This window comes from Amphibalanus amphitrite, unplaced genomic scaffold, assembly GCF_019059575.1.
Source record: "Amphibalanus amphitrite isolate SeventyFive unplaced genomic scaffold, NRLGWU_Aamphi_draft 000552F_arrow, whole genome shotgun sequence".
Lineage (NCBI taxonomy): Eukaryota > Metazoa > Arthropoda > Thecostraca > Balanomorpha > Balanidae > Amphibalanus > Amphibalanus amphitrite.
The window spans coordinates 298,565-326,555 of NW_024882046.1; the positions used below are offsets into that span (position 1 = coordinate 298,565).

General features: G+C 47.1%; 1 protein-coding gene and 1 long non-coding RNA gene across 3 annotated transcripts in view; one reads left to right on the forward strand and one right to left on the reverse strand.

The window, feature by feature from the left end:
- Nucleotides 1-6,953: 6,953 nt before the first annotated feature.
- LOC122393759 overlaps nucleotides 6,954-27,991 on the reverse strand; it is a 35,661-nt gene continuing 14,623 nt past the window's right edge. The window contains exon 12 of one of the 2 annotated variants that reach the window (XM_043390094.1): nucleotides 6,954-7,362. In XM_043390094.1, the coding sequence (XP_043246029.1) occupies nucleotides 7,316-7,362 (47 nt within the window). In that variant the 3' untranslated portion in view covers nucleotides 6,954-7,315. Of the gene's footprint in view, nucleotides 7,363-27,042; nucleotides 27,332-27,991 lie in introns of those variants that run through there. The other variant, XM_043390093.1, reaches the window with a different exon arrangement.
- On the forward strand, nucleotides 13,168-16,148 carry LOC122393762. The gene is made up of 3 exons (XR_006258744.1): nucleotides 13,168-13,191; nucleotides 14,555-14,676; nucleotides 15,988-16,148. It is a non-coding gene; the product is annotated as an uncharacterized LOC122393762 (long non-coding RNA).

Consider the following 27,991-nt stretch of genomic DNA (forward strand, 5'->3'; position numbering starts at 1 on the left):
CCGTTTACAAGCATTTCAAGAAATGCGTTGTAAAATCGTGTAAAATGCATTTCATTGAAAATCATCGATGGGAAAATGTTCTTCAAACACATATTTTGCTATTTGAGGTCACTGATACCAGGTCAGGTCACAGAGGTCAGGTCACTGGGGGGTCACAATATGAAAGTGTCATGTGATACATGTTTTATGGTCCATTTTACATGACAAATGCGATTATGTGGGTCAGACAGACTTTAGGGCCAGCTTAGGTCACGTTTTGGTCAAGGTCAGGTCAAGGTCAGGTCAAGGTCAGGTCAAATTAGGTCAAATTTCAAAGTTGATATTTTTGCATAAAATGGGTATCGATTCGATGCAGCTCGTCACGGGGAGTTCAATGGTGGTCTCCGTTTTGCGCTACGAGGTCTAGAATTGCTAAAAATTGAGTTCAAAAATTTGACGTCATCAATTTTTAACAGTTTTTTTCGCTATAACTTGGCCAAAAAAAGAGGTATCGATCTAAAATTTGATATGTATATCGAAGAGCGCAGGGTCTATCACATATATTTCAGTTTTTTCGAAATTCGAAAAATTTTTGGAAATTTTTTGAGTTTTTCTGAAAAAATCAATTTTTTTATTTTTGGGGGTCAAAATCCGAAAATTTCGAAAATCCGAGATAGCAGTTTTGTAGCGCCGTCTTTTCTCTACACAACCACATAAAGAACTTTAAAATTGCTTGTTAACTGTAGAATTGGTGAGCGTTTCAAGATGTCATGTTTTTTGCTCATTTTTACTCGAACATGACCTCAGTTTGACCTCAATAACTCCTGACCTGAGGTGACCTGTGACTTGAAATTTTGTGTGAAGGTGTCAAATTGATGTCCGGTAAGGTACCCAAAATTTGGCGGCGCTGCGCGCCGCCGTTTTCTCGCTATTTAAGAAAAACCACAGGGGGGGGCCAAAATGCCCCCCCCCATCAGGGCGCGGGTTAATGCAGAATAGAAATTGTACGCCTAAGCTGTATCTTTTAAAAGCTGTAAATAGGATTATTTTGAGGGACTTATAGGTTTCGTATACACAGTGAAGTGTTACATTAAGCCGTTATGCTCTTATGGTTACTAACTGAAGAGTTATCCTTTTTTCTCACAGGGAATGACAATACAATAACAATACGAATAAAAACAGACGTTTCGCACAAAAAATGCCTCCGTCAGTGGCAAGAAATAAGTAACTATAAAGGCATAGATGTTTTCTTTCGATAAAATCGGTGAAGTAGTTAACTTTATTTTTTTTAAGATACCTATATTTTCAGCAGTTTTTTTAAAGCACATCATGGAAGCTTATAAACATAAATGTGTATTTTATCGGCAACCCGGCTGGCCAGACCGAGACGGTGCCGCATATAGTTCTCATCGATGTTAAACCTACACTTATTTTTTTCCACTGACGAAGGCACGTTATTGTCCGAAACGTTTGGTTTTATTCGCATTGCTTCTACATTGTCATTGTCCGTGAGAAAAACATACTCATATGGACTGGTCTCAGTTCATGTGGAAATTGTCGCACATTCATCAGCACAGATAAAATGAATATTAACCCTCACCACACATATAAGTAGAGGTAAGTTAGACCGCGCCCCCTGTTTTTCACCAATATGAAATCCCGGCAAAGCGAAGGATTGCATTGCGACGATTCTTTGGTGCCCTGGAGTTAATCAATTTTACAACTTCCCGGAAAATTTAATAGTCCTTATCATTTTTGCATCTTCTCCGAGAATTTTAAATCCCTCAACCAAATTACCTTTGACCTGTGATTATTTTTCTCAAGATCATGTCAGGCCAGAATAGCAATTGAAAGTCAGCGCACATCTTCTATGTGTTTCCATAGTCGTTTCGTGATTAGGGGCGTGACAACATGTAAATATACTATTTAATGTTTGTCTCATTGATTTTTGTGGGTGCCAAGGTCACGTGAAACTCAGGTTAAGGTCATTTACTTGAAATGATCTCCGTTAACTTCCTTTAATTTACACCTTTTTACCGTGGTTTTTAGGAAGTGCTGGTTTGAAATTAGCACCCATTTTAGCATTTGAAAACTAGGCATAGTTTGGTATCAGGTATAGTGCCTATGCAACATGTTACAAGGCTGTCAGTGCTGGTTAATTAACATTCTATGGATAGCCGGCGGAACGCCTAAATCCTAATGGATGATCTGGCGTGACCCGTCCTACCCGAAATGCTTTGATACATCATCTTTGAACAAAGCAAGTGAAAATTCGAAGTCAGGAGAAAGCCAAGTCTCAGCAAACTTCACTTGGAGAAATTCTAGCAGGACCCAATTTTCCGTGCTTTTGGGTTACCGACCTCCTGATCTGGGAGGTCGACCTAGGATCTCAACATTGACCAGGACATAGGTAAAGATAATTGGCTTTCTCTCGTCAGCGATGACCAGGACCCTAAAATCATTGGATTTCTCTCGTCACGAGCAGCACGCTCTTTTTTTTTCTTTTTCAGCGAAGCTCTGGCTCTATTATCAAGGGCCGAACAACTTAATGTTTCTACGCGCCTCCGCTACATGTTAGACGCTGAAAAATGCCTAAATTGGTGAGGTTTAAATATCGATTGTTTTTTAAGTGCCGAAACACTTTAAGTTACTTCGATAGCAGTTTTTAAGACCAACGAGCTCGAAAACAGCAACTTCTTGAATAATGTAAGCATCATATAAAATTAATCGTGAGAGAAGCGGCTCAAGATTGAGGAGCTATAAGACACTTGATAAAAAACGGCATAGATTAGAAACAGCACTTAACCCGGCAGTTGCTGGGGTATTTCGCCACCCACCGTTTGCTGGGGGGGGGGGGGGCGTTAAACGCCCCCAGCCGATAACTCGAGAACCAATAGGCGCAGCGAAACGCACGAGGCGGCAAACGAAAGAGCGCGACGAGACGCTTCAGATGAGTACTTCAAAGTTGAATTTTGAGGTCACAGGTCGGGTCAAGGTCAGGTCAAACACCTGAAATCGGGCTTTCAGTAGCATGGACTTCAGGACTTCGCAATGGGCGCCTCTCGTCCATAAACTCTGTCAAAACGGTGCACAATCCATCTATAAGGCCTACAAGAGTGTCAGCTCCATATAGGGGTCAGTCAAGCATAGGTCAGGGTCAAGGTCAGGTCAATCGGGTAGGCACATATCCCCGAAAATCGAAACTGATATTCGCAGCCTGTGACACATGTTTTATAGGTGAATTTGGGGCGTAGAACACGATGGTGACATTCATTTTATCATATGTGTACGTGTTTGGCTCAAAAAGTTCAATTTAAGAAATTCATGTATCATGGTCGTGAAGTAGTCACGAAAAATTGCCAAGATTCGGTTCAAGATTTTGGAAAATGCGGAACGATAATCAATAATCGAAGATAGCCATTTGATTGATCATGGTATTGGCAATCTAATGGCGTTACGGCATGTCTGTATGTCTGTTGTGTGATTTTATATGATTTTTTGAACATATGCCGTTTTTGGTCGAAAACTCAGAAATCATGACGTCACTAAAACCTCGATATCTCAAAAATTTTCCGACCGATTTTTTTGAAACTTTGTCACAATAAACTTCAATCAATTCCCTACAGGTACCCAAAATTTGGCGCGCCTGCGGCGCGCCGTTTTTATGCTATGGCCCGGCGAAAAAAGTGGGGGCGTTTAACGCCCCCCCCCCCAGCAACTCGCGGGTTAACTTGCGCTGCCGTTTTTAAACCTTTCCGTTGCAGACTGGTAGATCAAATTTTAGGATGGATTTCATCTGACACTCAAATGATGTAGAGCTTTTCATTCTTTCATTCATGCGACCATCCATTCATAAAAGAATTAATAATAATAATAATAATAAATCAAAGTTGAGAGCCCCAAATACGTAACATAATTGAGGGCATTTTAGGCCATCACAGTATTTGTCAACAATTGTTGCTGTTGGGGGAGGGGGGGACTTGGGAGGGTGGTTGCTGGCTCATAAACTGTAAAAAAACGAACCGATCATCCGCGAATGAACTATTGAGCTCGAGCCGAGCTGACGAATCGATTTATAGGTATGCAACATGACTCACGATGCCACTTTTTGACTTCTTGTGTCGGTATAAATTCCATCATCTGGATAGCACGTAACATTCTATTTGACATTTTGCAATAACGTATACTATTTGGCGCGATTAGCCTCAGAAATGTTCTGAAACTAAAACCGTTTCTTTGCAATTAACTTTGCCCACGTCATTCCAGCTTATGCACTGCAAAAATAAATAATGTTTCAGGGTCACTGCGGAGTAGCCAAAAGATCCTTTCATTCATAGAAGAAAAAATATAGAGACTGGGTCCCGGAAGTTAAGCTGTGCCGAAGAATGGATCCCCGTTCATTATCGAACTACACGTTAACCCTCGCCCGTATTGGTGTTTTGCCAGCAGTAAACTCTTCTGGTTGGCGGTGTGGATGATAATGTGTCTTTGTGTGTACCTGATTTCTGACAATAATTGGCTTTCGAGCGTGCAAATACACACACTCTCTCTCTCTCTCTCTCTCTCTCTCTCTCTCTCTCTCTCTCCTCTCTCTCTCTCTCTCTCTCTCTCTCTCTCTCCTCTCTCTCTCTCTCTCTCTCTCTCTCTCTCTCTCTCTCTCTCTCTCTCTCTCTCTCTCTCTCTCTCTCTCTCTCTCTCTCTCTCTCTCTCTCTCTCTCTCTCTGTCTCTCTCTCTGTCTCTCTCTCTGTCTCTCTCTCTCTCTCTCTCTCTCTCTCTCTCTCTCTCTCTCTCTCTCTCTCTCTCTCTCTCTCTCTCTCTCTCTCTGTCTCTGTCTCTGTCTCTGTCTCTGTCTCTCTCTCTCTCTCTCTCTCTCTCTCTCTCTCTCTCTCTCTCTCTCTCTCTCTCTCTCTCTCGCTCTGTCTCTCTTGCTTACAACTTAACTTACCTCCATTACTACTCTCGACCTGTGTATGGAATAAAATTGTGGATACGGACCCACCGGTATAAATACAAACAACGTTGCAACTACTTTGTCTTGTTAAATATGTAAGAGGGATTGTATCCGGCATACTGCACTTCTATTATGCACATTGCCCTGTCTAGATGATCTGATTTGTTCAAGTAGGGAAGAAATAACATTATGCGTCCGCTGAAGAGGAAACACTTCCTGTGCTTTTACAATATGTACAGCATTTTAGAGTTTGCGGAGGGAATTCCGGCGTCGTGGGACCGGGCCAGTCCGCTCGGCGCGCGGCGGGTCGGGAGTCGGGACCCGCCTGGCCCATCAACGCGTGGGTGACCGAGCGTCGCCGCGGGAGGTCCCTCGCCGCGCCGGCCGGGGCAGCCGAGGGGACGGACCCCGCCGCTGAGCCGACCATCGTAGATGCGTCCTTTGTACAAGGGACCAGGCAGCAGCGCAAACCTCGGACCCGCCACCTCATACCTCATCAATCACAGACGACACCCCGGCCTCACGCATGTCAGGGGCTGGGGAGGCCAGCCCCACCGAGAGGACCCGACGCAGCTTAACCCGCTCGGTGCCAACCGCGCAGCCGGGCCCCTTCAGGTCCGCTCCTTGGTCACGTATCGACACGCAGTAAGCGGCTTTCGAAAGAACGTCCAAACTCAGGACGAAAACACACCAATCATTTTATTATTCTGCATCCTGATCTTGGCTGAAGAAGCATTAATTCGAGGAGGTCAAGGTCATGGCAGGTCAGGAAAGGTCACCTTATGCTACGTCGGTATGCGACACATGGCTTAGAGGTTATTTTTCACTCACCGTCTTCGTAACAAGCTCTGTGGTATCGCTGCACTCTTCAGTGTCAACCATGGTTTGATCTGCAGCGGTAGCCCACGGCTTACTCGCACAAACAGCGCGGTGCAGTGGCTCTGGACCGACTTCTCCGTACGTCCCGGCGTCGGGACGGCCCCATTCACGATGACAGCGACAGGAGACGCCCCTCGACAGAAGATATAAAACGGAATAATGTTAACCTTCAGTCTTCACAGCAGTACGAGAAGAATCATAGGTATATTTAACCCGGCGGCCGATGGGCCTCCGCGCCACCCGCCGGCCGTTAGGGGGGGGGGGCATGTAGTTGTCCCCCCTTTGTTTCTGTGACGATAGCATCGCAATTAACGCGACGAGATAGAGAAACGAAACTTTGCACACATCTTCCTGTATACCTACTCAAGATTAGGGCTGCGGAGTCGGAGTCGACGGTTCTTCCCGGAGTCGGAGTCGGACTCGCCAAAATCTTACCGACTCCGACTCCGGAGGCGGAGTTAACGCTGTACCTATGGCTCAACGTCATGCGCCGTGCACCTGTTTTAATTGACGATACTACGCTCGAAATAGATTTTGTCGAGAAAAGGGCAGTTTGCTGTTTTGGACGAACGTTTTCAGCGAAAGAAGCAGAAGACGGTGAATTCCACAGAACCTGCTTTTTTAATTCTGCGTGTTATCTTTAACGCATATTAACAGCGCAAGCTGTTAATATGCAAGGTTAATATGCAAGGTCAGCTGAGCCAGCTGACCTTGAAGATATCGTGGGAGCCGACGCTTTTCGGGAATTCCGACCACGGGAGACCGAGCCAGCCCGCCCGGCGCGCCGCGGGTCGGGGCCCGCCTGGCAGGCCACTGACGCCATCAACGCGTGGGTGACCGAGCGCCGCCGCGGGAGGTCCCCCCGCCGGTCGGGGCGGCCGAGGGGACGGCCCCCGCCGCTGAGCTAACCAGCCGACCATCGAAGGCACTATAAGGACGGTATGCGCAGCTGCGCAAATACTCGGACTCAGGCAACACCTCATCGATCAGCTGCTCACCCCGCCGTCTCCGACAGTGGGCGTGTCGACAGGGAACGATTCCCGAACGGTGACCGTTGGCGAGCCGGGCCTACGCTCTGAGCAGTGAGCAGTGAGCACCCCATCTCCCAGACGGGTCGGCACCCCCCCCCCCCCCGTCCTCCCGGCTGGGGCTGGGTTTCCGGTGCCGGTTCGCACAGCGCCGGCCGTACATGCGTCCAGTGTTTAACATAACCAAATAATCACTTTACATGACCTTGTGTATATTGCATATTGCCCATCATATATTGTCTTGTGCTCAGTGTGATATGATTTCCCACCTGACAACGATGCACGAGTTAACGATAGCTGTGCCCAGTCGTCGTAGTCATTTCTTCTATGCTTTAACGTTTCGGAGCTATCAATATGGGTGAAAATCAAATTCCATAAAACGACGCTGCTCAATTTATCTTCCACCGAACAGCACTAGCGACCGACAATCTCTCTCAATTCCTATGATTACTTGCCTGACTGTGTCCTTGAAGCTAATCAGCATAGTCCCGATCTTCTGGTCCTCGTTGGCGATTTTGTTGAACCTGTTGACAATACTTAATCGTAATCCATATAGATGCCATGATGCACGTAAAGTAGGATCAATCCGTTAAGACCAAAGACGTGTTTTATGCATCGTAGAGCGTAGATAGTTTTGGTAGGTATAGATACTTCATTCATTGTGCTGAATGCACGTTCATTTGTGGCAGTTTTCACAGGCAAGACATCAACTATGTGCAATAGAACGACTAAGTTGAAAAACATGCCAAAGGAGTAAATAAATGATAGGAGGGCAGCGATCAACGGATGTTGCCAATAGGTAGAAGGGCTGCGATCCACAGGAGGGCACTAATAGGTAGAAGAGCCCCGATCAACATCCCGAGTTTCGACAGTAGGGCACCGATAGGTAGGAAGTTGGCGAGCAGCAGGAGGGCGCCAATGGATAGAAGGGCAGCGATCAACAGGAGGGCACCAATAGGTACGAGGGCGCCGATCAACAATCAACAGGAGGGCGCCACCAGGTAAGAGGGTGGCGAGGAACAGGAGAGCACCAATAGGAGGGTGGCGATCAACAAGAGGTCGCCAATAGGTGGGAGGGCGGTCATCAACTGGAAGTCGCCAATGAGCGGAAGGGTGACGATTAAAATGGGGTGGCAATGGTGAGGAGGGCGCCTTTGCTCAAGAGGATGACACGAACAGGAGGGCGTCTGTGCGGAGGGCGCTGGTCAACAGGAAGGTGCCAGTGGATAGGAGGGCGGTGATCAACAGGAGGGTGCCAGTGGTTAGGAGGGCGGCGATCTACACGAGGGCGCCAATAGGAGAAGGGCCCCGATTAACATTCAACAGGAAGGACTAGGGAACCAATAGGTAGGAGGGCGGCACTGAACAAGAGGGTGCCAAAAGGGAGAAAGGCGGCCTTCAAAATTTCACATGAGGGCTCAATAGGTAGGAGAGCGCCAATAATTATGAGGACGCCGATCAGCAGAAGGGCGGCAATGTGTAGCAGGGTGGCGACCTACAGGAGGGCGCCTTCGGGTGAGAGGGCGCTTATTTACAGGACAGCGGCTTACATAGGCGACCACCGTTACGCTTAGAGAGCTACAGCCTACAAATGTGGTTGGAGGGCGCCCGAGGGAGCCCTCCAACCGTATTTGGAGGGCGTATTTGGAATGGGCGTCCTCCGAGGGCGCCCTCCATCCGTATTTTCCCTGTAAACACATTCGCGATTGGAGGGCGCCCTCCAGTCGCGATTGTTTTTCGATTCGATTATATCACAATTGCATTTGCGATTGGAGGGCGCCTTCGGCGCCCTCCAATCGCAAAGGGCGCCTTCGGCGCCCAAGGGGGGGGCCATGGCCCAGTGGCCCCCCCCTGCCTACGCCCCTGACACTATCCGACCAGAATTATGCTGCTGAGGTCATTTCAGGTCAAGTTAGGTCAAGGTCAATTATATGTGTTTGTATGTCTGTGTGTGTCTGTGTGTATACTGATGTGTGCACCGATTGTTTTTGGGTCCATATCACATGAAATCATGATCTGAGAAGCTTTTACCAAAAATGCAGTAAAAAAACTTCACAAAAAGTAAATTCAGCTTGCCTAAAACGCAATTATCTTAGATGCCCTAGGTTGACCTTGACCCTGACCTTGACCCCTGTACATCGTCGAACAACATGTTCCATGATAGGTGGGAGGTAGGGGAAAGTGGGGTAAGACGGACACCTTAACTTTGGAGCCATTTTTCGGCCGGTTAGAAACATCATAGAAACGGGAAACTGAGTGAAAACCTCTTTTAGACATTTTACTTCCATTTGCCAGAAGATGAGACTTAGACCTGATTCAACAAATAAACTGCAGCTATTTTTGCAAAACCTTGCAAAAACCCGTCTTACCCCACCCCATGGGGTAAGACGGTCACATGGGTAGGGCAAGACGGCCAGCTTCTTTCACCGACCAGTACAGCTCGCAACAAATGCCCGAAATTAGCTGCATTGATACAGTCGCTCGTTGGTCTCAAGTGCCTCGGAAATGGCAGTATACAAGATTTGTGCAGAAGGCGTATGCTCGTATATAGGCCCTAGATCAGAAGTCATGTAGAACCGTTTTTCACATTCATCATTCGAGAATAAACTGTGCCGAAGGAATATTGCTAACATGTCTGTGAGTATCGGAATCGAAGATATTCTTATAAGAAATGCTTCTTTTTTTCCTACAGCAACAAAAATATTTTCACCATTACAGACCCATTGGATTCATAGTTGCCCGTCTTACCCCTAACTCAATGTAAGAAGTTCAGCACAATTTTTCTCTGTGGACAATTTGATGCAGACAAAGCAAATCCGCGGTAAATGAACACTGGTGGCATATGAGTGTACCACAAGTGATTGCGAGTTTTTAGCTGTATAGTGCTGCACACAAAAACTTGCACAATACATTATGGATGTTTTCAATGAAATTAGTGTTTTAAAGAAATCAAAATAAAAGATTATCGACTGAACACAAAATCACCAAACTTCAATGGTGGTGTGTAGTGGGAAAGACAATTCTGGTCCTAATTTTTCTCGCTCGTAGCGCTATTGGTTTGGTCTGCAGAAGGGGTGCCCGTCTTACCTACCCTGACCGTCTTACCCCACTTTCCCCTAAGACTGGCAAAAAAGGCCGAAATCAGGGTGTCAAAAGCTCACAAGGCCCATGGCAAACGCAAGATGTTGAGAATTGGCCATTTGGGTCATGACATGACCTGAAAAACAAGGTCATATCTCCGAAACCAAAAATCACAGACACTTGAAATTTTCAGTGGACATCAAGAAAGGATAGACGAGCAGCTATACGAAAAATCAGCCTTCTAGCTCTAAAAATGTTGAGTGCAGAGCAGAAAGACTGCCTGGGGGGTGGCAACCCCCCCCCCCCCCCATGTGCGGGCGAGGGTTAACTTGGCCTGTGACCTGACCTTATGTGAGCCGGGGTCGAAAATATTACTCACGATGCGAAATTGATGTACAGGGTGATTTTTTTTACTTGTTAAAAAGTAATGAGGTCTAGTGGCATTGAAATATAAATATATATTGCAAAATTATATACCAGGATGACAAGCATTCTGGGACATTTTGATTTCATGCAGACACGATGTGAAGGAACGTCCATCGTGTATTTTACTTGTGCTTGAAGTTGCCCCCTCTCAGTCACCGACACGAATCAGCCCGCCTGAGCACGTGTTGAACAGCACCGTGGACTCCTAGACCCTTTAGGCGGACTGAAAAGGCTCCTATCACCCATTTTTAGCTCTGCCAGATATTTCCAATGTTTTCTTGTGCCATAGCTGGGTCCATAATCTGCCATAATGGTCCATAATCTGCAGATTGTGCCATAATCTGCCATAGCTGGGTCCAAAATCTAGAAGTCTATGAAGGGCAGGTCGAGGATTTCGATACTGGCTGCCCTGGTGGTGTCTGATTCGCTGTTTTTCTTTCTCCCTGAAGACTGATTCTTCAGAGGCTGCACATACGCCAGATGGACCATTTGAAGGTTATTTATGACTACAAGCTTGTTCGTGCATTATTTAACGTCTTTCTGGGATATCTCCTCGATGATCGCATGCTTCGAACTGCCTCAATGCTTTAAAATCATCGTTTTGTGTCGTTCCTTACTGAACGGCGGTGGACCATGCGTGCCCGATTGGTGGGACATTTTCAGGCACCAGGGGCCGAGGCCTTCGGTTAAAAGGGGCAAATCATGACACCATACAAAATGTCCCAGATTTATCTATCACGTGCATTGCTTTTTTGCACGCGATTTTTCGATTTAGGGACCACCATTGACATTTGCTTTTTAACAGTTAAAAAAAATCACCCTTATTATAAGCTATACCTACCAACTTTCGCAGCGCTGCTGGCCGCGTTTTTTTTACACTCGCAAAAAAAAAACTGGCAGGTGTGGCATACCCTCCCCCCAACCCCACCCGTGCGAAAGTTAAGGTGTGTATCATTATGCCGTTCATTCATGCACTTTGTCGTTTACTAACATTATTTCCTTCTTATTTCAGGCACGGACCAGGAGAAGTTGGACGCTTTTTAGAATTTCCTCTCGTACCGCTAGTGTCATGGGCATTGGGCGGAGGGAAGCGAGGCTGCCATCTCCGAAGACAACACGCCTCTGAGTGTGCGCCTCCTAGTTTGTGCGGCAATGTTCCCCGCGTTCAATGAGAAAATCCAATGCCCCAGCGCTCAGAACTCCCATCTAGTATTGACGCAAGAGCTCTCCCAAATGTCGACCGGAAAGTCGTTAAAAAAAGTTGCGACGATCGGCTCGACAAGCTGAAGACCCCGCCAGTGAATGCATTTGAAACGACACCTGTACTCTCCCATTGCCAGGCCCAAAGTCCAAAGAAGTGTTGTTCATAGGTGTTTTTCACAATACCAGTGTTGCTGATCGCGGAGGACCACTGTCCACTGCTCGTCCGCCGTGACGTTACTGCTGATGAGGCTCAGAGCGCATATTTACTGTGAACATTGAACAGCCTGTTGAAATATATACCTAATGAATAGATTTGTACTCTGAGACTTAATGAACTTGGCTAACGAGGATGTTTGTTAAAGCAAAACGAACTGTGTTACACGCCTCAATAATAATGTGGAATTAATTGTATGAATGTATACTTCATGTCGATTTATTGCGATTGAAGACGTTACCTCTGTTTAAACGCGACTCGGCCTGTTACAGCCCCGTTTGCATCAAATAATACTTCACCGTAATAATAAGTCCACATGAATTATATATTTATATATTCATTCAACATGATCATTGAATCGTGTAATGCAGCTCAATTTGAGTTAATATGCATTCTAAAAGGAGGTACTGGACGGGAAGTATATGAACACGAACCGAGCTACGAAACACGTTACACGTTTTTAGCGTGCTCAATAACATCTTATAGGTACTCCGATATGTCATAACACAGGATTCCGAAGCAGAGCACAGTAACACGAGTGTAGCTAATTAACACCTTACATGTTTAATGTGAGTATTGTAGCACGCCTTTCAATACACTAGAAAGTCAATGACGAGTTATCAAACTCGTAGCACGTCTTAAGCGAGTAGCGGAACACTGCAAACGATAGACTTAGAACTCGTCCTAGTGTTACCTAACACGGCCTTTCCGTGTAAGATAACATCACTAAACGTGTAACATCACACGGTTATACCGAGTCGTTTTTGTCCAATAACATAACACGAAACGTGTTATGATTTTTTTACAGTGAGAGTCTCACGATATTGACATTACCACTATTCGTCTATCTGTAAGCGTTAAGCTAAATATTAGCCGTTTTCACGACGGCCAGATCTGTTACACATTTGGTGCACATCTGGTGCAGACAGGTACAGATTTGGTCAAATCAGGTTCAGTGTGCCTCTTAGTAGCTATCAGCTAGGGTTGCACTATTTGCTTATATGCCTGCTTTGTCATATCATCAAAGAGTATCATCGATTAAAACACTGAAATAAATTCATAAAATAAAGATATTTGCTGTAAAAGAAATTAGGTGCAGATTTGGTCAAATCAGGTTCAATCAGGTGCACTCGCCGGATAGCCCGTCCTGAAAACGGCTATTCTGTAGGTACCTACCTATACTCTCGGAATGAAAACTTGAAAAATGATCTACAGTTTGACCAGAAAGTTACCTATAGATTGAAGAGCTGCATCGGTATTCCACACATTGCATGTAGCAATACATTTATTCACACCAGTCGTACAACTTAATCGGTGTCCTCCGCACCACAGCGGCATAAGCAGTGGCGGAAAGACGAAGTAATTGCGCAATAAGTGTACCAAGTGGAAAACTCGAACCCGACCGCACCATCCAAGCTACAATCAAAAGGTCAGTACCCTAGACAGAGTGACCACATACTTTTTTTAACGGTACCTATACTTGGCACGGCTGATGAAAGCGGCAGCAGCTCCCGAAAGAATATATTGATATACCTAAGTTGATCTGTTTTAATGTTTGTTGAAGGATCATTATTAATGTAAATAACGAGGGGATACTTCCAACTGACTTGTGCTCGGCACCCTACTAACCGGTCTCTAGCGATGTGCCAAATTTGAGCACAATCGGCCCAGCCATTCTCGAGATCTGGAAGCGGCACCTTGTTTTAACCCGCGCCCCGCTGGGCTATTCAGCCATACGCGCCCTGCTGGGGGGGGGGGGATTCTGCCCCCCCCTGTCTAACTTCCGAACCGATGGTCGTAGAAAGACGGGGAAAACGGCAATCGAAAGCTCTCAACAAGGCGGATCTTAAGAGCCCAATTTTTTTGCTGAAGTAGGTCAGAGGTCAGGTCAAGGTCAGGTCAAGGGTAGGTACAAGATGCAAGTTTCTACAGTATCAGCCTTGCACCGTAGTTGCCGAAGAATGGATTGAGACTGATTGCCCAAAACGTGTTCTTAGACTACCAAGACAATATTCGTTGCATACAATGTCATTCAAAGGTCAAGGTCAAGGTCAGGTCAGGTCATATCAGTTCACCAAAAACAAAATATAGAAAAGGGCATGTGCGACACATGTTTTATGGGTCATTTTACTCATAGAATTCAATAGGCACACTCAATAAGTGATATGGACCACCTCTGGATGAATTTCAGGTCGAGGTCAGGTCAAGGTCAGGTCAAGTGAGGTCAAATTTTGAAGTTGGTTGTTAAGACCTAAACAGGTGTCAAAATCCAAAATTTTCAAAAAAAACGAGATAGCCATTTGATAGACAAAGTAGAATCACGTATAACCTTTTTTGTTACGTCTTGATTCCTTTTAAAAATGAAGATGTTAGCGGCGTTTGAAATGTTGCCATTTTTGAGGCGAAAATGGCGAACATGACGTCACTAAAACGTCAATTTCTCAAAAATTTTCCGACGGATTTCGCTCAAATTTTCAGGGAACGTGTCAAATTGATGTATGATAAGGTACTGAAAGTTTGACGTCGCTGTCGTAACGCGTTTAGAAGTTATTGGCGAAAAACGGGAGGGGGGGGGGGCAGATTCTGCCCCCCTCCAGCGGGGCGCGGGTTAAAAGGTACCTACATGGAAAATAATGTCAGAATGAAAAAACATCGATATCTTCATATTTCACGAAGGTAGCCCTTTTCCGCGTTACCTGTATCAGTGACATACGCGTACCTAATAAATATATACATTTTAGCTTACATGACGTCATAAGCAAACATTCCGTGACGTTTTTCTCTCTTCGCAGTGGCAGAGTGGGAATAACTCACGTTGTTCCAATCATTCGCCAGGAGTTGGGATAAGCGACCGGATCGGCAATGTCCGCAAGATCTACGCCGGGCAGTCAGATGGGGAGCGAACCCAAACGAGGTAAGTAACATAGAGGCTTATTTACCGGGTGGTCCAGGAAATAAAACGTGTCCAACTTCTTTTTGAAATTTTGGGGGTCAAACCCCCAGAAATTTGATAATCCGAGATAGCAGTTTTGTAGCGCCGTCTTTTATCTGCATGACCATATAAAGAACTTTGAAATTGCAAGCTAACTGTGGCTTTTGTGAGGGTTTCAAGATTTCATGTTTTTTGCTCATTTTTGCTTGAGCATGACCTCAATAACTCCTGACTTAAGGTGACCTAATACTTGAAATTTTGTGTGAAGATGTCAAATTGATGCTCGGGAATGTACTAAACATTTAGCAGGCGCTGCGCGCCGCCGTTTTCTTGCTATTCAGGAAAAAACACAGCGGGGCGAGGGTTAACAGTTAACACGCGCAGTGGAAGAGGAGTGGGCGGATTCCGCCCACCCCTCCTGTTTTTCGCCAATAACTCGCGCCAAAAACATGATATTAATGTGAAATTTCGGTTTCCTGTCCAGAATTGAACTGCAGATCTTCTCGTGCAAAAAATTAGAAAATCGGGTCACAACTTTTCTTTTAATAGCGGTGTAAAGCAAACATCCTGCCGCCGCGGCGGGGCGGCGCTCGACGCTAGCCGTTACGCGCCGCCTGAATTGTAGACTGTGCCGGGGCGGGACGGTTCCGTCTTTACATCGCGCTCCTTATCGCTGATTACATTCGATTCACGTCAAATTTTGTGGGAAGACTAAGAAATGTACAGGCAATCTCATGGTTAAAGAATTTTGAAGATCGGCCGGTAACAACTTGAGTTATTGAGTGTGTAAACACAAAATTGTGATTGCCGCATTCCCCGCGTCGGCCGATCCCGCTTCAGCCGGCGACATCTTACCCTTAGCAGGCTTCTAGCTGCCATATTTATTGTTAGATTAACTAGAAATTCACCATTCATACTCACAAATGTATATTCTTTCGTATAGTGAAAGAAAAAAGAAAATCGGCCGGTACCTTTTTGAGTTATCGGCGTGTAAACGCAAAAAAAGTCGCTCATATGGCAGATTTGATCACATTTGACCTCATTTGACCTTGAAGATATTGACCTAGGGTCATGAAAGTCACACACAACAGAGTTCCCCAGGGCCCCCACCTATCCTCCAAATTTCGTGTTTCTAGCTCCAGTGGGAGCTGAGATCTTAGGGGGGGGAGACATCCGCCCCCCTTCCACTGGGCGTACGTAGTACCTAGATACTCGCAACCCTTCCACTGCGCGTGTTAAGGATCTGAACTTCACAGAAAGTCCCCATCCCTGACCCGTTCATTCTCGTTTCAGCCGGGAAAGAGTGTGCATCCTGTGGACAACGAGTTCGGGGAAGAGAAAGGATATGCTCATGTGGGCATGATTTGGAGGCACAACGGCAAGCTCTTCGTGTAGCACGTCAACAAGAGCAGCGGAGGAAAGGCAAGAAGCTCCGCGATGACAATCAGGACAAAGTGTTCGAGGCTATTAAGAGGAAGGTATGTAATTGGATTGGCTGTATCAACGAATTTTGCGTGTTTGTCTGAACAATGAACGTCCCCTCGTTAAAGTCGGCCCCCATGCACCGCGTATTGACACGCGGTTAGCGGCATTCGAGAGAGCGTCCAAAATCGAGACGAAAACACTTCGCTCATGTTTTAGGTCATGTCAAAGATCAGGTCGTCAAAGGTAAAATGTTGCCTGTTTCAACATTTTTCAAAACACCGGCGCATAACTCGGTAAGCCAATAGCTACAGCGTTGCGGAAAAGCGCATTCGATAGCTCTTTTCATTCCGGGACGTGTCCTCAGATTTGACCTCAGGTCAACAGTTTAGCCTCCACTCTCCAGAGAGCAAAAGGAAAACAAAAAGCTTTATGAACAATGTTTTTTTCTTACCTTTGGACTAATGCAAGGCATAGCGTTTATTTTGCCAGCATCGTGTTCCCCTAATCAAGACGCGTCGAATGAACTATAATTTGACGTTAAAAGGTCATTTTGGAAATTCAACCTCAGGTCAAGGGCATGACCTGACCGTTGATATCAGTCGATCCGTACCGTTGACTTGAACGCATCTAAGGTGTTTTCATCGCTCTCGCATGTCTGTCAAAAGTTATTGCAAAAAGGTGTTGGAGAACTTGAATGACTTGAGATGACCCCAGGCATAAAAAGGGTCACGGATGTAATTTTTCTACCCATGGTCGCAATACCTATGTGAAAATTGAAATTGATGTCCGGAGAGGTCTTGAAAGTTTGCGGATCGATATCTGCAATACTTGCAGAGTTGGCCTGCGCTACGCTACGTTACGCACTACGTTACGCTACGTTTGCTTTTTTGGCCAAAACTACGATACCGAATTACGATACGTTATATATTGCTACGTTACTGAATTACGGTATTTGTTAATTAACGCAGCAAATTATTTTATCGTACTACGTTATGCATAGACCACTATATATCTGGACTGTGCACGGATTTTGCCGACTGCTATTAGGGCCCTGCTGGGAAATTCGACGTAGCACGCGGAATTGTGTATTGACGCTCTAGTAAGCCCATTTAAATGAAAGTAACTTCTTAAATGTGATGTATATTTTAATAAATGTATAATTTATAGCATGATTTTTAACACGATAAATAAATAAAAGCACTTATAGACAGGTATATCACACTGTATTAAGTTCAAAGCATCAATAGACAGGAACAATCCGTGATCGGTCGTTTTTGACAAGAGACAGTCTGACGACATATTGGACACACTGCAGATTAATTTGCCTGTCTAAATCAGACACGCACCCGGCTCAATGCTTTGAAAGCCCACACGATCTGCGCCACGGAATTACGAAGATTCCTATGGGTAAATAACAAAGCTGCCGGTGCTGCGTTTTTAGCGAGACCGTCCGAGGTGACCTGCTGGACCACAACTGTTCCCTGCTTCCACTGAGGCCGATTTCATGCTCAGCATAGGGACAGACGGGTTCTGTCATCTGTCCCTCTCGAGAGAAGGGGACTTTTGAACACCGTTGTCAGTGACGGTGGCCGCATTTTGCAGCGGGTGATGGCGATCGAGATTCGAGATTTAGACGGAGTCACGAGATCTCGGTTCACTGGACACTGCAGCAGAGCTTCGCACTTAGGAATGCACTTTCTTATAGTTCTTGTGCTACATTTGCCTTTAGTTACTATTCGAATTGTAAATCCACATCTGAAATTCTCAGCCATGTAGGTATCTTACACATCGACGAATAGGATCGTAGTTATTGATTGCATAGACAAACTGATCCCAGGAATGTTGCATTGTGTTTACGTCCTGCGGCTCAACCTTTCTCATTTTCATGAAGCTTTCTTATTTCATGAAGCTCTGTTCGCGCATCGCTGGTGTTGAGTGACGGTATACTGTCCATATTGACTCCATGAATTGCAATGTTTGTTTTTCGCTCAACTATACACATCAATGTGTTGAAGGAATGCAGGTCGTAGCGTTGTAACTTGAGGTGCTTCTCGACAGTGTGACTCCCTCAGCGAGCAATGTGAAGAAAGTTTTCGTTTTCCTTTACAATGGTAGTCGCGCTGTCTTGAAACACACGTTTGAAGCTATACGTGTGCCGAAGAGAGAGCGACTCGGCAGCTGTTACCTACCAGAGCAGGACCCATTGCTTGCATGCAGGAGCGGAACACAGATTGCTGATGTGGGCACGCCAGCTCTCCGCAAGCCATAACATATGTGACCATCACTTGACCAAATTGCAAGACTTTAGCTAGTTTTGGGCTTCACTTGTGACTGATATTATAGGAGCCGCCAGTCTGGAAACGGATCCGCCACCTCTCCTTACAGTTGTCTTCTGCTCAATTTTTCGGTCTCGGCCAGCGTCACAGCATGTAATAAAACTCACAGGGAGCCCAGTGGTCAGAATTCCAAGACATTTTCAGCTTTAGGGCATATAGAAATTGACTTCATATTGATGCTTTAGCCAGGAACCGGAAAACTGACATTGTTGCATGCACTGTCTTGGCTCTTTGAATATGCTCACTCCCTGTTCTGTTCATAGGATATTCTGAAGTGATTATCACTAGCGGCACATTTTACTGTATTTCAGTGGCATGTATGCATTAAAAGGTTTCATTTTATTTAAAGACAAAAGAGAACTATCCCGCATGTAAATGATAAACAACAAACAACAATAATCGTGCAAAAATCTTCGCTACATGTCTGTGAAAATTTGCTAATTCTCGTGAAAATTAGCTGGGAACCATCATCCACACCATGTTAAATCATGGAAGAAATGGGCAGAAAATGCCCTTCTTTTTTCGATGATTGCGCTAATATTATATATTTTTTGCTCAATGTAAGATATAACTCAGATTACAAATTGACTAGTGGTGATGTTTCCCAAAGCACATCATCATATGGCGAATAAGTTGGCTGTGACGACCTTCGAAAGTTAGGGCCCTACTGGCAGGGCCCTAATTTCCGTGCACAGTCCAGATATATAGTGGTCTATGCGTTATGCAATATGGAATCATCCACTGCCCAGTGGAAACGGTGAGTCTCTAGTAAGCCACTAAATACTGCACGCACAATCAGGGACGTATCCAAGGGGGGGGGGCGACGGGGGCGGTCGCCCCCCCCTGGGCCCTGCCGGGCCCCAAAAGCGGGCCCGGCAGGGCCCGCTAGGCAGCAAGAAAGCGGGCCCGAAGGGCCCGCTTTGGGGCCTAGTCAGGAACAATTTGGGGTCGGCTGGGCCAAAAAGCGGAAGGGCATGTTCAGAAGGATTTGTTCGAATTTTTTGGTTCGCGGATGGGCCCCTGGGGCCCTGCCGGGCCACAAACAGGTCCGTAACTGGGCCCTTCGGCCCACTTTTGGGCAGAGCGAGGGCAATTTGGAGCCCGGCAGGGCCCCAAAAGCGGAAAGACCCGTTCAGAAGGATATGCTCGAGCCTTCGAGCTTGAGGAAGGGCCCCTATGGCCCTGCCGGACTCCAAACGGGTCCCTTATCGGGCCCAAAGGTATCGCTTTTGAGCTAATTGGTCCCGGAGAAGTTATGGTTAGCGGATCCGAAAAAAAAATCCTCTTCCGTGCCCAGTCACAGGGCCTGTCTGTGCCCTAGATGTGGAAGGGCCCGCTGAGAAGATCTTGCCCAGGCTTTCGGGTCCAAAAAGGGCCCATAGGGTCTTGCCGGTGCTCATATGGGTCCCTAGCCGGGCCCCACAAGCGGACCGGGCCAAGCCAATGACAACCGGGGGCCCGGGAGGTCTACAAAAGCGGAAGGGCCCGCTCAGAAAGCCTTGAAGCAGGCTTTTGAGCTTAAGTATTGGTCCCTCGGCCTCGACAACGTATCAAGAAAGCGAGATACACTTCCGTGCCCAGTCTCAGAAACAGCTTGTCCTGGCCGGGCCCCAGAAACGGAAGGGCCCGCTGAGAAGGCCCTGCCCAGGCCATGGGGCCCGAGGAACAGGCAACAGCCGATGATGGGACCCTTTCGACTGACCTCATGGGGCTGCTCCTGTTTACAGTTCTCCGAACAAAATGAGCTCCATGGTTGCGCCACGGATGGCGTTTGGGACAGGCGGTGGGGGAGGCGTTTGAACACCCTCTCTCTCGGCTCCTGGGCCACGTAGCGACACGTAAGCGTACGTGGCATTCGGAAGAGCGTAAAAAATCATGCCGAAAGTAACTCGGTCATTTTCTAGGTCAGGTCAAAGGTCAGGTCACCATAAGTCAGCAAAGGTCACATTTTGCCTATTTCAACATTGTTTGACAACTCCGGCGCATAACCCGGGTACAAACAGAGCTGCAGCGCCACAAAAAAAAACGCATTCAATAGTTCTTTTAACGTTTTTTCCGTAAACTGTTCTCAGAATTGACCTGCGATTAACCCGCGCACCGACGGGGGTCCGCGCCAACTTAGAACCGACGGGGGGGGGGGGCGGATGACCGCCCGCCCCCTGAGATCTCAAGAACGAAGCAAGATAGCGACAAGCGGTAAACGGCATGGGGTACGCACGGACAAGGTCTACAATTTTTAATTAGGTCATTTCCAGATCAGGTCAAAGATGACGTCACAGGGGTAAAAAAGTCAAAATGGCGGCGCTAGATATGAAGAGTTTTTCTCGAATAACTTTCGAATTAGCCAAGCTAGGAACAAACTAAGGGCACCATCGTGATCCTCTCGTCAATCCGCATCGAATCATACTCCGTTATCTACTGTAGCTCTGACACGACGTGACAAAGTTGCAAAAAAGTGATTTGAGGTTGGGTCATTCGAAGTAACCTGGTGATCTGACCTTAAAAGTTAGGAGGTTCAAACTTGCACACCATGTGTAAAATTAATGAGAAAATAGTCATGCCAAATTTCGCGGCGCTACGCGCCGCGGTTTTCCCGCTATTCACGATAACCTCAAGGGGGGGGGGGATAACAGCCCCCCCGTCGGTGCTCGGGTTAACGGTTTAGCCTCTTGAGAGAAAAAACTTTTAAAATAGTCGTTTTTATGAAACACTTTTTTTCTTTAACAATTTTCGACTCAGGAAAAGGCACGACATTTCTTTTGTCAGCATCGTGTTACTCTCGTCGAGACGCGTCGAATGAACTACATATAATTTGACCTTATCAGGTCATTTAGAAAATTTGAACTAAATTCAAGTTGACCTGACCTGAAAGGTCATGTTGCACATCCGTCAAACCGTATCGTCGATAAGGCCTGAACACATCTAAGGTGTTTTCAACGCTCTAGCGTGTCTCTAACAAATGCTATTGTCAAAAGCTGTGGAGACGTTTCGTGACCTGAGATGACCCCATAGACATAAGGGTACAAATTTCCGATTTAGGTTGTCATTTTTTTATGTAACCAGGTGATTGAGGGTGCCTAGGATGACGTTTGCCTAAAAGAGGCACCTTTCGATTTTCTCCCATTTATAAAACCTAATGGAGAAGGCGCAAAAATTGACTTGACCTTATGTCACCACCGGTATGCAAATTTCGAGATAATCATTTTATACATACTGCTACTCTTATCAATCGCTAAAAGTTTCAAGCCGATCGTTCAGTCGGTGTTGCTATGGAGAGCATTCTAACCTTTTCTGAGGTGAGGTCACTTGACGTGGTCTGGTGACCTGACCTTGAGCGACCTGGGTGTAAAATTTTCATATCTGTAGATAAGATTCATCCCTCTTTTTTATATCCACGCAAAACCGCAAAGAGGAGGTGTTCAAACAGCCCCCCCCCCCCCCCGGCCGGGCGCGGGTTAACGAACTTCAACGGAAGTGAACTGCAAAAACGAACTTCAACGGAAGCTAACTGCAAACATGTTATCAAGGTCGAGAAACGCAAGACAATGCATTTTCATTTACAATGCCAAATTCTATCGTAAATTTGCTGTTTTTTTCGACATTCTCGAATTTTTACACGCCAGGATAGGCAGTCGCTGTGGGGCCCCTTTTGGCTGACCTCCGGGCCCTTCTCGGCTGTCGCCCCCCCCTGAGCGAAATCCTGGATACGTGCCTGCGCACAATGATCGCCGGCTTTGCAGCATCGTCGGTGCGGCGGTGCCTACGCGCTACTCGCTAGATGCGCTGAACTTCCGACAGGGAATTAATTCCCTGGGACTCCCCAGTGGGAAATCCCCGGTGTCGGTCCGGCCGGAAGAAAGACTCAGTGGTATTCATATAGCAGGCGTCTCACATCCGTGTAAACGGCCGGAGGTCTGGTGACGATATGAGTAAACTGAAAAAAATTATGCACCTCAGTTAATAAAAATTATGTACAGCTAACCTGTAATTGCTACGGAATCCATTTCGTAGTTCCTACGTTATTCTATTATTTTCCGTACTAGCTACCGAAACATCCCAATTATCGCTACGAAACGGTACCGACAGCTACGGGTTACCGAAAACTTCAAAATAACGTAACGTAGGCCAACTCAGAATTATTGAGAACGAGGGACATGGGCTGTGTTGACCCCCTAGGGGCTAGGGGCTAGAACAGCGGATTCTTAAAAAAAAAAAAAATAGGCCGTATGGGTGGATGATAAAGGGGAAAATGTATGCATGTGTAACGAACGCCTGAATCTTTTGTTTAAGGTGCACATCCTACAAGGAAGTGGTCATCACATTGCACTTCTTGGCGTACGTCTTCACCCCAGCTCTTCAAGGCAAACGTTCCGTTTCGAGACGTTTGCTGACGAAGTTTTGGAAGACGCATTCACGGACTCTGTGATGAACAAGCGCGTGCCTAACGAGTACCAGGAGGCGCTGATGCGGACGTTCGCTCGGAGTAAGTTTCCTGGACGATTATACAGTTATTGTGTGTAATTCAACCTGTTGCCTGCATTATAGTGAGTTCTGCCATTTATTTTCGCCACAAATAACAATCGGTTGTGGATGTGTGTCACTGTACCTATACGTTTTTTTGCTAACAGTCAATCCTAAGAATGCGAAAGGTATCCAATCTGGCACCGATCAGCCTGAGATGCCATATGCTTGATATTTTTTTTTTTGTAACGCAGCTTGTTGTGACAGTGTTGGTACCTACCCACTCAAATCAAGGACGTTCGGTAAATTCTAATAACCGAAACTTTCCCCTCAGGGATCTTACAAGTGCACCCGGCCCAGCCCAAGGAGCCCAAGAGCATCCTGGGAATGAGGGGCTTTGGTAGCTTCCGGTGTGGGCAGTGCAAGTGCGCCTTTGCCGGATCTGCAGTCAGGCCCGTCGCAGCCGCCGCTACAGCCGCTACAGACACCTCTGCCACCGCCTTTGTTACCTCCACCGGTGACGTGGATCAAGATGGTGACCAGTCCCCCCCTCAAACCCATCTCGATCAAGCGACCGAGCTCCTGGCACCGCCACCCTCCCATTTCGAGACCATCCCTAACCCATTTGTCCCTCCAGCCCCCCAGTCCAACGCCATCCAAACCCCACCCGTCCCTCCAGCCCGCCACTCCAACGCCATCCAAACCCCACCCGTCCCTCCAGCCCCCCAGTCCAACGCCATCCAAACCCCATCCGTCCCTCCAGCCCGCCACTCCAACGCCATCCAAACCCCATCCGTCCCTCCAGCCCGCCACTCCAACGCCACCCGAACCCCATCCGTCCCTCCAGCCCGCCACTCCAACGCCACCCGAACCCCATCCGTCCCTCCAGCCCGCCACTCCAACGCCATCCGAACCACATCCGTCCCTCCAGCCAGCCACTCCAACGCCATCCAAACCCCATCCGTCCCTCCAGCCCGCCACTCCAACGCCATCCGAACCCCATCCGTCCCTCCAGCCCGCCACTCTAACGCCATCCAAACCTCATCCGTCCCTCCAGCCCGCCACTCCAACGCCATCCGAACCCCATCCGTCCCTCCAGCCCGCCACTCCAACGCCATCCGAACCCCATCCGTCCCTCCAGCCCGCCACTCTAACGCCATCCAAACCTCATCCGTCCCTCCAGCCCGCCACTCCAACGCCATCCGAACCCCATCCGTCCCTCCAGCCCGCCACTCTAACGCCATCCAAACCTCATCCGTCCCTCCAGCCCCCCAGTCCAACGCCATCCAAACCTCATCCGTCCCTCCAGCCCCCCAGTCCAACGCCATCCGAACCCCATCCGTCCCTCCAGCTGGTGTTACTGCTAGTACTGTTGTGTGGATAACTGAGGATGGCCGCGTTCTGAAGTGCCCACGAGTGGAAGGGCTCTGAATGGCTGGTAGTGTAGTGCCAGCAATTTGGTTGCGGTTTCTCCGCATTGTTTACATTCAGTTCAAGGTCGCGCCGCCTCGAAATACTCTTGGCTCGCAGCTCGCGGCGCGGTGTGATCGTTCGGCTGATTAATTAGTTTCTCTCGCTTTTATTTGTTTAACCCTTTTCGGACTACACTACTGACTACATATACTGCGCTGCCCGTGACGCCTACCGCGCCGCCCGTGACGCCTAGCGTGCCCTCCGTGACGCCTGTGCTGCCCGTGACTCCTGCCGCGCCGCCCGAGGGTCAGCCGCCCCTCCCGGCGCGTGCCCCCCGACCGCCGTCAGCACCGCCCCCGGCGCCCTGCTCTGTGCCGGCGCCGCGTTCGATTTTGCGGACTCGAGCTGGACGGGAGGTCAAACGACTCGCTCGATACCGTGTGACGTTTGTTGGACAGTGACGTCTTTCGTTGTGTCGTGCAGGCTCTCCTTTTTTGTCGACCGGCTCCGATTCGTGTTTCTCATCACCGCTCTGGGGGGGGGGGGGGGGGGGGCCTGTAGTGCCTGCAATTTGGTTGCGGTTTCTCCGCATTGTTTACTTTCAGTTCAAGGTCGCGCCGCCTCGAAATACTCTCGGCTAGCAGCTCGCGGCACGGTGTGATCGTTCGGCTGATTAATTAGTTTCTCTCGCTTTTATTTGATGTGTGTGTTAAGTAAATATATCTAAATTGTATTTAACCCTTTTCGGACTACACACTATAGTAGTATCATATGGAATGGAGCCAATGATTAGCTCCTGGGGCTCCTTTCATTATCGCGTTATTCGTTATTCGCGTTATTCGTTATCCAAGGGATGATTGAGACGGTTAATTACTTTCCTGGCATTGTTTTAGTCTCTGTTCTGGGATACATATCCCAACGGTATTTTCTTTTTCTTTCAGCGTGTATTAGTGTTTCACTTTGTTTCCATTTAGCTTCCTAGCATTGCCAATATACGTATCGTTTCACGTGTTTGATGGTTTTAATCCGCAAAGAAGGAGAATTATGTTGATGACTTTTTCTCGCACACACACAGCAGAGGTTCCTCGAAAACAACGTGAGCGCAGCTGCACGCTGCCAACTTTGGCATAGCTCAGGAGAGCCAAAAAACACCGATACTGTCTCTCCGGCCTGCTTTGTGGTGCGATTGAACCATCCAAAATGCGACACTATCACCACCGGTCTCGGAGAAAAACGTGTCCACATTTGATGAATTTCACTCGAGGCAAATATCCGGGGAGAAGTCATTGCCAAACACCGCAAGACCGAGTACACTTTCGAGTCACAGATGCTTAAAAACACGCCTCGTATCTTCCACGGAGGTTTGACATTGGACACGAAAAAACACGCACACAAAATACACAAAACAAACACAAAACAAAAACTGTTCAGAACGTCCGTAGTACCTATTCATCGAAGTCACCGTCGCTCAACTAATCAATGCATCCATCAGCGAGGTAGCCATATATGACAAGCACGGTTCGCTATTATTAAAAACAACTAATGAAGAACCCAAGGAACCATATGGCCTTGGGAAATGGGAACCATGTCATTCTCGTAGCCAGTTGATAAACCCGCATAGACTATTAAATCCGTGGGAAACGCAAGGAGTGCACTATCACAACACTGTATTTTCGACTGAATCTTGGACTATCGTCGATGCTTGGACGCCTCGAACACTGGCACATTATACCCTGGTTAACATGAACCACAGCCAAACGAATGCTCCCCGACTCGCATTCCCCGTCCGTCCCAAGCTGGAGCATTCCACGATAGATCGTACCTACCACTTTTTTCTAATTTGACACCCTCATCTCTTGGATTTTGACGACAATTGGTCTAATCAGGGGCTCTGAATCCTCCAGTAACAATTTCAGTCTTATCAGATGAGTAGTTTTTGAGTTATAGTGTATAATTGGATCTTGCGTTGCAGCGCGAAGTTGGGCAGTACCCGGTGCGCGCGTACCAGGTGTCCAGGATGGCAAAGCTGCAGAGCAAACCGACCCGCAGCAGGACAGAGAACCCCTAACAGTAAAACTTGGGTGAGAACGAACTTAATGAGACGCCCTGTAAATGCGAGGGTTAAAACATATCGCGGCACTGACTTTCTAACACTCCACTAGACAGCAGCGGACGTCTGCCCGGCCCGTAACACTGCAATAGGCAGCAGCAGACAGACTGTCCAAGTAATCTTGGACTGTCCGGCCCCATAATACTACCAGTAAAACGCCTTTTGGGGCGACCAACGGAGCGAGCGAGAGGGTGGGCCGTTCTCGAGACTCTGCACGTGCATACGCGCAAAATGTGTCCCAACTGACTTTTGCACTGCACCCTACTAACCGTTCCCTAACCAATAAACATGTACCAAATTTCAGCGCAATCGGTTCATCCGTTCTCGTTCTCGAGATCTGGAATCGACCCCTGCACGTGCGCACGTGCAGCAGCACCCCAACTGTGGCACATGGATATGCATTGCCTAAAGGGTGCCTACCTACATGCCAACTTTTAGCGTAATCGGCCCAGTAGTTACTGAGATATTGCCATTGTTACAAAACGGACAACTCTTCGTTTTTGGACGTGGCACGTGCATAAGGGGTCACCCACATACATCGGGAATAGTCCAATACTCGGTAGGAATGAAGCTACCCTACAAAAATTACCGCATGTAAATCGGTCAAGTGGTTGCTGAGATATAAGCCTCGCAAAAGCGTCCGCACGACCGGCCGGCCGCTCATACTCAGAAATTTCCGTTAATCTACGAATGACTCCGCTCGCTCCGTAACCAACAGACAGGAGCTAGGCATACGTGTGACGCCATTCTCCTGAACGTGAGTCACACAAATAGCCTATCCAGCGTGGCGGCGAGCAAGGCGAGGAGTTCGTTGCCGCTAACGCACAGAAGCTGGATGATCGGCAGTAGCCCCCGCCGCCTCTAAGCAGTCAGGCATGTTCTTCTGAATGTTCTGAAACAACATTGAAAAGTTGATGTCAATCTGTTCAAATAAGTCAGGTGGTTGCTGTATTTTCAGTATTATCCCGCACCGAAGACGGTGTTTACAATTGCCTCACGTGCTAAGAGAGAAAATTATTAGATGTTGTGTTATGTGTAACTGATTTGTTAAACAGGCACCTATAAGTTTGTTAAACGTCTGGTGACGATAACAAACTGTTATAGTTCGTTTTTTTTTTACTTGCCCCTCACTGTAAACGTCTTTTTGAACATAGCCCGAGAATTGCTAGCTGAATTACTGAGAAAACTGGTTGGCGCACATTGTACTGGAGATAATAATATTTTCAAAATAAGTTTTGAACACCGACGATGTAACGTTAATGTTAAACGCCGTGCAATTTATCAATTAGTTCAGACATAATTCCTGAGAAGTCGTCTATCACTGTGGAGCTGTAGGTATGGGCAAATACGAGCTATGAGTCTGTGAAATAGTAAACAAATATGATGAAATTGATCGTCTGTGAAATCTGGTGAAATCAATGTGCGCCCAATGTGCGCCAACCAGTTTTCTCAGTAAGTCAGCTAGCAATTCTCGTGCTGTGTTCAAAAAGACGTTTACAGTGAGGAGCAAATTAAAAAAAAAAAACGAACTATAAAACGTCTCGTAGACATT